Genomic DNA, 15,236 nt, shown 5'->3' with positions numbered 1-15,236 from the left:
ACAAAAATCCAGTCAACATCACAAAGACTTCTTCTTAGGGAAGGTTGGCTGGCATATATATCTATATTTTTAACTGTTAAAAGTACCACATGCTGTCAGCGAGAGATTTTAGGGTTCCCTACTATGCAATGACCCACCACCACCCTTTTCTCTCAGAACTGGCCTTGAGTCTGAACCCACAGGAGAGTCACAGTACTGGCCTTTCTCCTGGGAGACAACTGTTTGGATCAGGGATGGACCCCTGATCGGTCACGTTTGGGTTCTACGTGCCAGGGAAGCCCCTGGAGTATTTTGTGCAAGCAGTAACACGGTCTCATTTATGATTCAGAAGGATCTTGGAGGAAGAGTTTAGGAAGTGTTTGCAGTTCTTCAGATGAAAGCTGATCACGGTTGACAGTGAAGGAGAAAAGGAAGTCCCCTCAATATCTACAAGCCTGGGAGGGGAACACGGGTGTCTGAAGGGGCAGAAATGTTGGAAGGACTGGAAGATGGGGTATCATGCAGACTAAGAGAGCAGGGAGTTTGAGAAGGAAAAAGTAGTCTACGGCCATACCACCCTGAACGCGCCTGATCTTGTCTGATCTCGTAAGCTAAGCAGGGTCGGGCCTGGTTAGTACTTGGACGGGAGAAGGAAGAAGTAGTCAGCTGAGGCTTGAGAAGTCACGAAGCGGAGCCTGTCTGTGGAGAAGGCAGCCTTCTGTAACGGGAGCAGAGGAACGGGGCTCGAGCTGGAAGGCGAAGTGACAAGGAAGTGACTATAGCACAATTATTGCAGCTTCTTGTCGCACTTCAGATAAAAATCTAAAAGGCCACGTCCTTAGCTTGACATACCAGTCCCTCCACGGTGTAGGACTCCTTGCATCAGTCAGGGTCCCAGCAGCAAACACTGGCACACTCAGCGTAGAGCTGAAGAGCGCACAGCAAAGGGACAGGTCACAGCAGCGCAGGCCCGGGAGGAAACGGACAATGGCGGGGCAAGCTCCTGGGGGGCTTAGCATCAGGGTGGAGAGAGCCCAAGCTATGGAGGGCGGACTGCTGACACCGCAGTGGCCACAGAGGGGCTCAGCTACTGCCAGAACCATGTTCCCAAAGCAGGGACACAGGGGAAAGAAACAGCAAGACTTGTCTCTCCTCCACCTTCCAATGCCACCTCACAACATTGACTGAACCCAGCAGGAAGCCAGAAGCCAGGAGAATGCAGGTCATGGAGTCCCTCGATTCAGGAGGGAACAGAGCGAGGCTCGCCTCCCCGGCTCATCTGAGACTGTTTCACCCCCCACCCCCCACCCCCACCCCCCACCCCCACCCCCACCCCCGCCCCTGGAGTCACCGGGCCTCCTCTCACATCCTGGAACATGCTGAGCTACAGCCTAGCTCAGGCCTTGGCCAAGCTGCTCTCTCAAGCCGGAATGTTCTTTCCCTCTCTACCTCATTAACCCGAAATGATCTTTCCACCTTCACCGTAAATGTCGCCTTCCCAGAGTGGCTTTTCCTGGCCCTCGCCCCTCCCTGACCTGAATGAAACGCCACTGTCACACTCTCTAGCATCCCGTTCTTTTCTTCCACTGCATTCATCATATTTGCCAGGCTAGGTTCATCAGGGTGACATTTGTTTAAAATCCGTCTCCTCCTTCAAACTGTCAACTTCATGGGAACTGGCATTGTGTCTGTTTTTCACAGAATACTTCTTGTCAGTGGGCTAAGTGTCCAAATACATATTTATTTAAAGATTTAATGCGCCTGTTCTAGCACCTCCTCCCACACTGCCCATGAGCTCTGGACATCACAAACAGGTTAGCAGTGATAATGGATCTTATTCAATCAGTCTCTGTTACATAGCAAGCACTGTGCTAGACCTTTAGTGTATGGCCTCTCATTCACTCCTCACAACAGCCCTACTCTTCTTATCAGCCCTGTTTTCTCAACAAAGGTGCAAAGGCCTGAGAGGTCAAGCAACCTAGTCAAGGTCATACAGCTACAAGGTGTGAACCAAGGTCTGAGGACAAGACAGCCCATGCTCTGACATCTCCTCCGCACTGTACTGCCTCCTTAAATATCATGCTGTGGTTCCTGTTTGTCTGCTTATATGTCTATCTTCCATGTTAGACTATAAGCTTCTTGGGTAACAATAGATTTTAGTCATCTATTAACTCACTGCACATTGCAGATGTCAATAAACATGGAATACTGACTCCTTCCCACCAGGAAAGCATGCTGACTGACCCCCAAGTCTTTAGCCAAGTTCATTGTGTTTATTAAAGAGCAGAGATCTGTCTATCAGACTCCTGACGCCCACTGCAGAGAGCTTTCCCTCTAGAGCACAGTCATTGAATGAACTGATAGAATTCGAACACCAGCAGAGCCTCTGTGTGAACTCTGGACACCTGAGGCTTTCCCAGACACCTGACCTTATCCAGAAAGACCCTACCTCAGAAACCAGCCAGCCCATCCTGACATCCACCCCATTCACTCCTGAGTCGGACTTGACAATGCAGGATCAGTTCCCACAATCACACACCGCCTGGCTGCTCGGTTGGCTTCCTGTGAATCAAGGTTTCAGGGGTCTAGACGCTAGGAGCAGCTCGTGCACGCTGGGCTTGCCTGTGGCCAGGGGAGAGGAGGACAGAGCATCCCAGGAGGCAGGGAGATGATTCCGAGAGCACTTCGGCCTCCATCTCTCCTCCTGCAGCACCTGCACATTCTCGCAGAAGGACTGCAATGCGTTAGCCCTCCAGAGCACCCACCAGGCTGCCTGGACAGGCTCACCAGAGCCCCGCCCACAGCCCTGAAAGGGGATCTAAGTCCGCGGAGAGGAGCCCCCTGTCAGCAGAACAGTCGGTGAGGGCCGGGCGCTGCCGCTTTACCGGCTCACCTGCTGCTCAGTGATGCAACCTCCATGCTAATCGTTTCCCTTTTGCTCTCTTCAACCCAACTTTTGTGGAATTAAGACCTTAAAAGTAAAAAGGATGGTGTCAGAGCAAAAAGGACCGTGTGCCGATCAATCCAGGGCATCCCCAACCCTGGCAAAATCACATCAGAGGTTTTTTTTTTAAATACAGATTCCTCTTAGACCTATAGGAGGAAACAACGGTTGTTTTTTTTGTTTTTGTTTTTTTTTTTTTGGTTTGCAGGGGTGTGGCTTTCTTCCAAGTTTCTTCAGAGAATCTGTCTTTCCCACTCCATGTGAGTCTCCTAAAGCTCCCAAATCTGTAATACATGTCTCCCTACAAGTGACTGACCCATACGTAGGCAAAGGGTCAAAACTGGGCCAACCAGAGCCATTCCCTGAGATATTCAGCTGAGGGTGGGGGGGGGAGACAAAGTACTTGGTCGTCTAATAGGAAAAATGGTACCTAATCCCCACATAGTGGTGGCCCTATTACCTGACAGCTGGGAGAAAGCTATGTCTGCAATAAAGACAAATAAGAATTGGAAATTTCCATGCCAGCTGGCTCAGCGGTAGAGCATCGACCCGGCATGTGGAGGTCCTGGGTTCGATTCCCAGCCAGGGCACATAGGAGAGGAGTCCATCTGCTTCTTCACCCTTCCCCTTCTCCTTCCTCTCTGTCTTTCTCTTCCCCTCCAGCAGTCAAGGCTCCACTGCAGCAAAGTTGGCCCAGGTGCTAAGGATGGCTCCATTGCCTCCATCTCAGGTACTAGAATGGCTCTGGCCGCAATTGAGTGATGCCCCAAATGGGCAGAGCATCACCCCCTGGTGGGCATGCCGGGTGGATCCCAGCCGGGCACATGTGGGAGTCTGTCTGACTGGCTCCCCGCTTCTAACTTCAGAAAAATACAAAAAAAAAAAAAAAAAAAAAGAATTGGAAATTTCCAACAACATTTGCTATGTTCCTGAGTACAATTGTATCTCTGAACTCTTGTATTCCCCTTTGTCAACCAACTTCCTTGCTCTACTTAAGGCTAGATTTGATTTCTGTCACTTGTAACCAAAAATATAGCGGATAATACACCTATTGAATCAGAAGCTCAAGGACTAGCACAAAACCATCTGAAATTTTTAAGAGTGTTCAATAATTTCTGATGTATGGCAAGGTTAAGGTACTCTGATAAAAAAAAAAAACCTCTCAGTTTACAAGGAAAAGAATAAGATCGACATAAGAGGTTTACTATTAATAATAACATAGAACTTAGTGAGCATTTACTACATGCAGGACACAATGTGAAGTGAGTTATAGAAATTATTTCATTTAATCCTCAGCATATCGCTTTGAGTCTACTATGTTTACTATACCTATTCACTTGTTTGTTATCTATATATCTATAAATTGTAAATATCATCTATACATGTATATCTACCATCTAGCATATTACCTGGAACATAGTAAGAGCGTACTAAATACTTGCTGAGTATTGAATAAATTTTACATAGATACAATTACTATTATTACTAGGAGTAGTGATAGTAGTAGTAACAGCATCACTACCATTTACTGAGTTTTTATTTTGTGTTAGGTACTGTTTCAAGCTTTTTAAAAAGCATTACCTTTAATTGTCTGAAAAAGCCTTTAAGGTAGGTTTCTAGTATCTTCCATTGTGGTGAGGAAACTAAGCCACAGAGATGCTGAATAATTTCCCCAGGGTCATGCAACTAGCAAGGGGCACAAATAAAATACAAACCCAGAACCTGGCCGCAGAGTCCTCGTTCACCACCACTAAGCTCTGCCAGTTTAAAGAACTTTCCCAGAACGACCGAGCTACTGAACAGCAGAGGTAGGATTTGGGACCGGGTTGGTCTGAGTTCAGAATCTGCACTCTTGAACCGCCACCTTCTACTTCCTCTTGGAGGCTGTCTGGCAGTTCATGGTAGTCCACATAAACGGTTCTTCCAGGGTCATGTAATAGGTAATCTGCGTGGTTCTGTGGCAGCCCTCTAATTATGGTTTAAAACCTGAGTGTCCTAACTTTTAGAGAATATAAACAACCACATAAATGGAGCCAGAGCTGCCATGCTGGGGGAACTGCCTGGCACGTGTTACATCTCAAACCCTGGAATGTTAAAAACAGGGCAAAAATAACCTTTGAGCTGGGCCTAAGCAACCTTGTTTCCCAAAGAACCACTTGCCAAGCTAACAGGAAAGCAGTTATTGTGACTACTGGGCTGAAAATTTAAAACAATGTTTAGAATTAACATCGCTGTTCTCTTATGTGCACCCGTAGAAATGGCTTCCTTCTATTGATATAATTGTTCCCTTTACCCTTCTTATAAATACCCAGTCCCTTTGTCTCCTACTCAGAACATTATTTGGACTTCTGCCTGAATAAATGATTCCCAACTAGCTATTCTTTGATCTCAAATAAACACTTGTTTGCCTTTCACTTTGAAAAGCCCTTTTTATTTTTAGGTTAGCAAGAGGAGCAGTCAAGTGTGATAAAAAAAACAAGAATCATTTAGCTGAGTACTGAAACCAAGGTACAACTGCTTGCCTGCTGTGCCGGCGTGGGTACTGCAGGAAGCAGAAGCCAAGACAGACTGGGAAGTGCGAGAGATTTACTGAGGGAAACACCTATGAAGAAATGTGGGGAAAGGGGACAGGACTAGGTGGGGAGAGCCTCAGAGCACAAGGAAGTCCGACACCTGTCAAGGGAGAGAGGGAAGGCAGGACGAGTGTGGGGGGTGCCTCTGACTGAAGGGGCGCTCTGTGGCAATCTGGGCAGGTTGATGGGCAGACCAGGGCACTGCTTGCCTAATAGGTGAGTCCAGCCTTGGGCAGAAACGGCCCAGCCCCAGCACATCTTGCCGGCTCGTTGCCTGGGAGTAGCCCACTGTGAGCATGGCCTCGGCGCTAGCGCTGTGGCTGATCCCCAAGGAGTGGCTGCTGGAACCTGTTGGCCATCCACACCCCTCACACTGGTTCTCTCAAAGACAGATTTGGCTGGTGCCTCCCCAGGGCTGCCACACCTGTGCACCACGAGTTACACTCCTCCGAAGGCAACACGAAGGGGCCAACCACATGAGATCCACAGTCAGTGTCTGTAACTGCCCCTCGTATATAAATAACACAGCTGGTGCAGCCAAAACTTGTGTAGGTTGGCCTCACTCAAAGTGTCAGCTCATATACTGGAAAATACTGTATGTTTTCCTGGAGAAGGATGGGGGAGACCTTTTTTCATTTATATTTCTACCTCGGACACATTTAAATTGCCACAGGGAAGTTACTAAAGAAACTGCTCCCAAACTTACAAGATAAAAAGTTTTTAAAAATGGAACACTTTGCTGACATGCAAGTGATTAAGTCTTTGTGACCACTTTTTAACAATCTTTCTTTGTTTCTTCTGAGTCCATTAGGAGCTTTCTTGAATCAAAGGTGGACAGACAGGTTTTTTGGTGTTACATGCTAGATGACCCTGGACAACTGTGAAAACACCACAGGTCTAGACACTTCCAAACTTGGTGATGGGCAAGCAAAGTAGACAATGAACACTGTACTCTCTGGGTAAATCTGGTGTTGCTGACTGTGAATTGCTAAGAACGAGCAAATAGGCCCAGAGCTGGGAAGGTGGTTATTTTTAAGCCCTGCCCATTCTGCTGGTGCACCCTGGACCCGTTTGTTTGTAAGTTAACTTGCTGAGCTCTTATTTATGCAAAGTAGTCTCTCTTATCTCCTCCTGCCACATTCTATCCTTTGAATCTTGGGCTTCTCGGTCCTTTGAACAGGAAACACAAACTTTTCATCTGAAAGTCCAGTTTCTTTCCTTATCTCGGCTCATCTTTACCTGCCCCTCCCACCCACCTCTCCAACTCACTTCAAGTCTGCCTTTGTCAAGCAGTCCTACCTTGACAAAGCTCTGAGATAGCTTTGTCCAGATTTCTGCTTTTCGTGCTTTTCTGTCTGGAAATTCTTTCAACTTGCTTTTCTCTCAGGCCTTTATCCCAAAGCCTTATTGAAACCCTTTTCAAAGCAGCTTTCAGGAATTAAGTGGATGCAACAAGAACAGGGGACTTGACCTGAGGAACCAGGGGTCAGAGGTTCTGGGTTCTTGATTTGGGATCCTTGTTACCTAGCTTTCTGATGCAGCACTTCACTTCTCCTTTGTGAATCAGACTTTGTTCCTTTCACTAGGAATTCTTTCATTGCATATCTTTTTTTTTTAATGGCCAGTTCCTTTCTGTCATTCAAATTTCAGCTTAAATATAATGTTCTCAACGATGCACTAAATATACCCTAATGTTATTTTCCTCTAAAGTCATTCTCTGTAACATTATCACCTGTCTTTTTCAAGCACTTTCTATCTGATTTGTCTTAAATCTTTCCTTGATTATTTTGTTTCCTCCAAAGACCTTTAAGACACAAGAGAGACGGGGCCTTCTCTGTCTTATCCCAGGCTGTATTCCTCACTCCTGGAACATAGAAGATGCTTAATAAATATTTGTAGAATGAAAAGAACTGTAAAAATTAAGCAATTGGACCAAATGAACTTTTTAAGATTGTTTACAGCTTTGAGATGAACATCGTTGCCCTGGCCAGTTAGCTCAGTCAGTTAGTGAGTTCTTCTGTGTAAAGCCAGAAGCCAAGGCCAGGGCCACCATCAGAGCAGCCCAGCCCATGCAGGTTTGCATTGGATTTGGACAGTCGGTAAAGAAACAACGGAGCCAAAAACTGATGGGCTGTCATCTTTAATTCTAGCTTGCACCCGGCGGGCAAGTAAAAATACACACTGGGCTCCAAAACCCAGTCACATTCAGTGCTCACAAAGCTACTGATTTATCCGAGTTTCCTAGAATCAAAGGTTTCTAGCTCACCAGACTTATTCACCTCTGTTCCTCATCTCCTTCCTTATCCCAGATACAAACTCTACACAAACTGGCATCTCACTGAGCATTGCACCATCTTGGCTGCTTCTTCTGGCCTTCTCCACGTGGCCTTTCTCTGCTCTCCTCTGCTCTCTCTTGCTAATCTCAGGAACCAAGAGCGCAAGTTCCTGTTCTACCCCTATTTTATAGTGTAGCTTCACAACCTCTAATCCAATATACAAAATAGGGAAGTCTCTAATACAAAGTCACTTCTCTGAGGCATGATTGGATTGTACCACCCCACATCAAAAAGGGTGGGAAAGGCTTAATCCCAAAACCAAGCCCCAGGCTACAATGATCCTGCCTGCCCCCAACACACATTAATATCACCTGGGCAACGGCATCTTTAACAAAGTGAGCATAATACATTTTATCCGCCCAACATTCTGAAACACCAAGGTTGCAGGTTCAATACCTGGTCAGGCCATATACAATCAATGAATGCACAGCTAAGTGAAACAACAAACGAATGCTTCTCTCTCTTTCTCCTTTCCTCTGTCTGTCTCTGTAAAATCAATGGTTGAGTAAAAATAAATAATTAAGATGAACATTGTCAAAAATGAGGAAGTGAAAAATGAAATGTATTGCAATAAAACACTGAATCCAGTGTGTACAGTTGTGCTTAAGAATATAAACCTGCCAAGTTCTCAAGCATGTCATAGTGCTTTCTACCATTTGCCATGAGTGTAAACTGAGTTTCTAAGCTTTATAATAATGGATCTAACAAGAATATCAGAGGTAGCTGTCTAAAAATGAAATCACCACATCTCAGAATTAGAATGGAATGGTTTTAGAATACAACCTTTTCAATCTACCAAGATGGAAACTATTCGGACACTTGGAACCGAATACAGTGCTGCCCTGTCAGTGAGGAATACATATACCACTCACACTTCCCTATGATCGTTTTTTTTTAAAGATTTTATTTATTCATTTTAGAGAAGGGAGAGAAAGAGACGGAGGGGGGGGGGGCCAGGAAGCATCAAGTCCCACATGTGCCTTGACCAGGTAAGCCCAGAGTTTTGAACCGGCAACTTCAGCGTTCCAGGTCCAGGGGTCCCCAAACTTTTTACACAGGGGACCAGTTCACTGTCCCTAAGACCATTGGAGGGCCGCCACATACTGACCACCAATGAAAGAGGTGCCCCTTCTGGAAGTGTGGTGGGGGGGCCGGATAAATGGCCTCAGGGGGCCGTAGTTTGGGGAAGCCTGCTACACACTGTGCCACCACAGGTCAGGCCACTATAATCATTATTAATAACAGCAATACTTCATGTTTGAACCTGTGGTTCTGCAACTTAAACATAGAGGATATATTAACGCACAGGCTGCTGGGTCGCACCCCCAATTTCTGGTGCTGTCGATTGGCGAGATAGGGAGAAGGACGGGGGATACGGACAGTTGGAGAGAAATCACGCTAACCTTACTTAACACGCCAATTCTTGGTTTAAACCGCCCGCGCGGCGCGCAGAGAACTACTAGTTCCGGCGTGCCCCGCGCGCAGCGGGAGGCACGTCGGGCACTTCCGCTCCACGCAGCGCCTCTGCCCCCACGTCTCGACGTGTCACTGGCGGCGCCGCGGCCGTGGCTAGAGAAGGAGCCGACTGGGGGAGATCGAGGCGTCGGGCAGCAGCGGGGACCCGGCCTGGATCTGCCCCGGCGCGGAAGTGTTCCGGGTCCGTGGGGAGCGGGAGAGGGTGGCAGCGGCCCGACCCGCGCGGGGCACCATGTTGAACATGTGGAAGGTGCGGGAGCTGGTGGACAAAGCGTGAGTATCGGGGGACAGTTGTGGCAGGGCCCTCGCGGGGGAGGGGAGAGGGGGTTCGGGGAGTTGGCCCCGCGCAAGGGACGGCCCCCGTCACGCCCCCCGGCCCAGCCAGCCCATCATGGCGGCGGCCGGCTCTCTTCCTGGCCCCGATCGGCGAGGCTGGGAAGGGACTGTTCCTCGGTTCATACATCCTCTTGGCTCCCTTCGCCCCGGACCAGGCCTCCTCACTGTTCAGCCTCCACCCCCTAGGCACAAACCCTTGGCCAGGGAAGGGGGCGGGGTTGCCCAGCGCTGGGTCGCTGCCCTGGCGTAGGACTGTCTTGGCCCCAGGCTGTGTGATTTGCCTCTTGGGCAGCAGCGGAGTCTGGAGGGTGGGGGACGCAGTGTCCCTCGGGGTGTGGTGCAGAGACCTTAAGTCTGGTCGGAACGGATCCTTTAGCTTACTGGGTTTCTTTAAATTCCTGATGAACCTGAAGTGTTGGAGTGGGTGCTAGTGTAACAAGTGGCCATCGCGGTCAGGCTGAAGTTACCCAAGACGAGACTCATCCTTTGCTTTGTGATTTTTTTCCTGTTTCCTTTTCCTACACCTTCATTTTTGGAGGGCCTCTGTTTCATTCAGTTTAATTAATAACTCATTAAGAAATTTCCCCTAAAGAAGAAAACAACCTAGGTCTATATCCTGTTCATCTGCTTTTAACTTCCCTCACAGGTAAAATGACTTATGTGTAGTTGATTTCCTTTTTAAGACTTAAGTGGTAACTTTAGTATCTTACTACGCTAGGGAAATTTGAACACTTAAATTGGTTATATCTGATATAACAGTGGGAAAGGTCTTCTAGGGAGGAAATAAAGTTTAAGAATTTAACCAATCTCTTCCTTTGGGTTTTCTTAAGTATGCAATAAGTGTGGTGACAGAAACAGTTCATGTGTGCCACCCATCCCACCTAAAATTAGGAAGTAAAATGGCAAACCGTTAAGACGTTCTTAACACCAGAAAAACTAATTCACACTGGCTTGAATACATCAGATGGACCTTAGAGTTTGACCGAATTTTCAAATTTTCTGTGCTACCAAGAAAGCAGTGGAGCACCTAAGGAGCGTATGTTTCAAGAACTGGTTCAAGCACTATAGTCGTGACAGGTTAATCACCTCAGAGTGCCCCAGTGTTCTCAGGTGCAGTGTAAAAATAATGATAGATGCCTGCCTTAGAATGCTAGAATTAAAGACAAAGAGCCTAGATAATATAGTATGTTTAGGTCAGTATAGTTTTGATAACTATAGCAACTCTTTTGCATTGAGAGTGAGATAAACTTCATTAAAAGAAAAGCCCCGTGTTTGAAAAGTGATTTGCTTTAATAATTTTCCTTTATCAACTATTCATTTGACCATTAAGCCCCCACACATTTATTTTGGGCTTATTTTGCTACTGTTTACTCTGCTTTTGCTTTCCAAAGATAAAATAAAATCTTGTTTCTTTTCCAGATCCAGGTTCATTGGTTCATATGGTTTTTCACATATGGTATAAAGACTAGGGTACTATCTTAAATAGTTTTAAAAGTCCAAAAGTTTCTAAGCTGGACAGAAGAAAACCACTAATAAATACCTTGTTATCTCAGAGGACTAAATTTGTGGTATTCAAAAAATTTGAAGAGGCTGTACATTTTTCAGGAGATAGATCAAGGCAGTATTCCTGCTGCTGGTGTTCATTTCATTCGTTGTCTTTATCACCTATGTTGCTAATCTTCTAGTGTTTGAGGTTAAATTTGCCACATAAGTCGGTATCAAGTCATCTAATAGAAGAGCTGTTATTAAAAAATAATTTCTACCGGCTCTGGCTGGTTTGCTCAGTGGTAGAGCATCAGCCTGGCGTGCAGGAGTCCCAGGTTCGATTCCCGGCCAGGGCACACTTGGAGAAGCGCCCATCTGCTTCTCCACCCCTCCCCCTCTCCTTCCTCTCTGTCTCTCTCTTCCCCTCCTGCAGCCGAGGCTCCATTGGAGCAAAGTTGGCCCGGATGCTGAGGATGGCTCCATGGCCTCTGCCTCAGGCGCTAGACTGGCTCTGGTCGCAACAGAGCGACGCCCCAGATGGGCAGAGCATCGCCCCCTGGTGGGCATGCCGGGTGGATCCCGGTTGGGCGCATGCGGGAGTGTGTGTGACTGCCTCCCCATTTCTGGCTTCGGAAAAATAAAAATAAAAAAATTAAAAATAATTTCTACCTTTGTACTGCCCAATTAAAATAGAGACTTGAACCAAGTTATTCAAGATCTTGTACGAATGTTGCCACCAAGGACTTTTGAAAGCTTTTGAGGGTGACAGACACATCATATTAAAATTAGAAAATGAGGTTATTGTATTGATGAATACTCAGGATTTAATTTCATCTTTCACTGGCACAAGAGAAATTCTGACCCAGAAATGTAAGCATCTTAAAGAACCAGTACCTGTGGTACTGGGTCCAGCTAGACTGTTCACCTTACCTAAATGGAGGTGCAGTGGGTCCCTAGAATGGCTGCTCTGATTATCAAGGGGATAAGGTGGGCAGGGAACTTGCAAATGAGGAAACAAGTGTTAAGGACAGCTCTGAGAGTTTAGATTAGTAGAATGAGGGCCTATATGATAGAAAGGGCATTCGTTTGGGGCTTTGGGGACTTCGGTTCAGATTCTGACACTGCCTTTTAGATAGCCATATCCGTGATTTGAGGCAGAATCACATGAATCTCCAGACCTGGGTTCCCTGCTCTGTAAAATGAGGGATTGGGCTAGAGTAAGACTTTTTAAAATTTTGCTGGGTATTTGGAGACATGAATTTCCATCTGGGGAAAAAATTGGAACTAGTATTTCATAATAGCAGATAAATTTTAGAAAGTCATTATCGTCCAGAGACAGTTTTGGCTACAAAAGGACAGTTTAAAAATCAATAAATGTTATATTTAAATGCTTTATGCAGTAAATAAGTGCAACCCATGACTCAGGAAAACCACTTTTATTTAGTGTATATCCCTACCTAGTGAGGTACATTTTCAGAAAGAAAAATGCACTTTTTCAAAATGTCTTCCCTGGAGTTACTGTTCGATGCAGTATGGTAGCATTCTTAAGTATAATGCTGTTTTTCAAATACTGGCTTTTGAGACCCTTAAGACTTGTGGGGGTGGGGAAATGTTTTCCCCTAAACATTGTGGCACCTCCTTGTGTTAAATAACTCTGTCTTGCAGAACACTGTGGAACTGAGGAAAAGCAGATAAAGCCATAGATAGGTCAGCCAGAGCTTGAGAGTACCCGCTTCCTCCCTCTTGTGCTCAAGTTGCACAGAAGGCAGCTGTGGCAGGAAAGGATAAGTGGCACCACTCCCACCGAGGAGGACTAGCTTGACTGTTGCCATCCTATGACTTGCTCCCCTTTATTTGAAACTGTAATAAAATTGGATACTGTTTTATTTTGTCATGCTATACATTAGTGGTCCCCAACCCCTGGGCCGTGGACCAGTACCAGTCCGTGGGCCTTTTGGTACCAGTCCAAAGAGAAAGAATAAATAACTTACATTATTTCTGTTTTATTTATATTTAAGTCTGAACAAGGTTTTATTTTTAAAAAATGACCAGATTCCCTCTGTTACATTCGTCTAAGACTCACTCTTGACGCTTGTCTCGGTCACGTGATACATTTATCCATCCCACCCTAAAGGCCAGTCCATGAAAATATTTTTTATATTAAACCGGTCCGTGGCCCAAAAAAAGGTTGGGGACCACTGCTATACATGATATAAATTGAAAATTGCTGTAGTTCCGTTACATTTCTTCTCCAAATTGTCAATACCAATTTACCATGGTAATGGTAAATTGAAACTGTTACTTATTGTTCAAGGCAGGCTAATCCTTCTCTTTCATTTCAGAGAGTGATATTAATGGTGAATCTATTTCATCAGTGGCTCCTTTCTTTTCGTGATAATGATAGAAAAAGCGCTGGCCAAGGTCCTAAGATAGTTCATTTTAAGCTATTCTCTCATGCATAAATTGTATTCCTCCTCCCCAGTAAGTTGATTTTTGTTGGTGTTACGTGCATGTTTTTAGTTCCTAAATGTGAGATAATGTAACAGAGTTGTAAAACTACTGTTCTAATCAGGCTGACCCCAGAGAGAGACCATTTTGCTTTTATAGAAAATACTTAATTCAATTATTTCAACAGATTGTATAAATGTAGTTATTAATTATTGGATTAGTACAGTACTTTCTGAACTTGCAATGTAAAATATCTGCCTTAAAGAAACTAGCCACTACAAATATGTGACACCTTGAACCAATCATTGGTTTAGCTTTTCTTTCTGTTTTCTCTCTTAATTTTCCTATCTTACCAATAAATCTCTGTTCAGTTTGCTTCTTAGAATTTGAAAGCGAAGTTGAATGTAAGCTTTCTAGTCTTCCCATTCAACTTTTCTTTGAACCAGTGGTAAATAATTGTTACTGCTAAAACAAAAATTAATTATCCTTCCTCTCTTCTAGTAACTGGAAGGAAGTAGATAATAAGAATTTAATTCCAAAGAAAGATGAATTTATCTCCTGCCAGTATTTCTTAGGGGTGATTTTCTGTAGTTTAAATTAATCTATTTAGTCAAGATGCTTTTAAAAAGCACTTAACTGCCTCATGTTTTCCTGAACCCTTTATTTTATTTTACAAGTAGTTTTTCATGTTTACTGATACATCCACTAAAAGTACTTGGGCCCCTTAAGTACTACTTACTAGGACTCCTAGTTTTCACAGTTGAAACTTTTTCTATGCTCTTATGTTATTTTCTTACTTATTTCCAATGTTTAATAGTTCCTTTAAGAAGAGTATAGGCAACTTCATAACTTTTTATAATCTTGAAGACATTTTATTGTTTTGTCTTTTATATTTATATCTAGACTTTATATCTAGTTGGAATTTTTTTTTTTTTTTTTTCCATTTTTCTGAAGCTGGAAACAGGGAGAGACAGTCAGACTCCCGCATGCGCCCGACCGGGATCCACCCAGCACGCCCACCAGGGGCAACGCTCTGCCCACCAGGGGGCGATGCTGTGCCCATCCTGGGCGTCGCCATGTTGCGACCAGAGCCACTCTAGCGCCTGGGGCAGAGGCCACAGAGCCATCCCCAGCGCCCGGGCCATCTTTGCTCCAATGGAGCCTTGGCTGCGGGAGGGGAAGAGAGAGACAGAGAGGGAAAGCGCGGCGGAGGGGTGGAGAAGCAAATGGGCGCTTCTCCTGTGTGCCCTGGCCGGGAATCGAACCCGGGTCCTCCGCACGCTAGGCCGACGCTCTACCGCTGAGCCAACCGGCCAGGGCTCTAGTTGGAATTTATACGTTTTTTTATTATGCAAAATTTCAAATATAATAAAAAAAAACTATGTACACATGAATCGTTTCAACAATTTGGCCAATCTTGCTTTATCTGTACTTCTACTTACCCCCCACTCCATATTATTCTGAAGTAAATCCCAGATACCATATAATTTAAATATGTCAATCTCTAAGGTAATGAATCATTTTAAAAAAATCATAACCACAATACTATTATAAAATCTTTAAAAATGATGATTACCTAAGATCAAATGTCCAGTCAGTGTTCATTTCTCAATTGTTTCATAATTCCTTTTTGATGTTTTTGGATAGTGGATTTTATCT

At 45.1% G+C, this 15,236-nt stretch overlaps 2 protein-coding genes across 4 annotated transcripts in view; one reads left to right on the top strand and one right to left on the bottom strand.

Moving 5' to 3' along the window:
* The window catches only part of LSM11 (LSM11, U7 small nuclear RNA associated), a 152,765-nt gene that overhangs the window by 47,472 nt on the left and 90,057 nt on the right, over positions 1-15,236 (bottom strand). The gene's annotated exons all lie outside the window — the stretch shown is intronic.
* The window catches only part of CLINT1 (clathrin interactor 1), a 58,620-nt gene continuing 52,748 nt past the window's right edge, over positions 9,365-15,236 (top strand). For all 3 annotated transcript variants that reach the window (XM_066273152.1, XM_066273151.1, XM_066273150.1), the window contains exon 1: positions 9,365-9,581. In XM_066273152.1, the coding sequence (XP_066129249.1) occupies positions 9,541-9,581 (41 nt within the window). In that variant the 5' untranslated portion in view covers positions 9,365-9,540. The remainder of the gene's footprint in view (positions 9,582-15,236) is intronic.

This window comes from Saccopteryx bilineata, chromosome 4 (assembly GCF_036850765.1).
Source record: "Saccopteryx bilineata isolate mSacBil1 chromosome 4, mSacBil1_pri_phased_curated, whole genome shotgun sequence".
Classification (NCBI taxonomy): Eukaryota; Metazoa; Chordata; class Mammalia; order Chiroptera; family Emballonuridae; genus Saccopteryx; species Saccopteryx bilineata.
The sequence above is the reverse complement of the archived record's forward strand: the minus strand, read 5'-3'. Positions and strand labels throughout refer to the sequence as shown.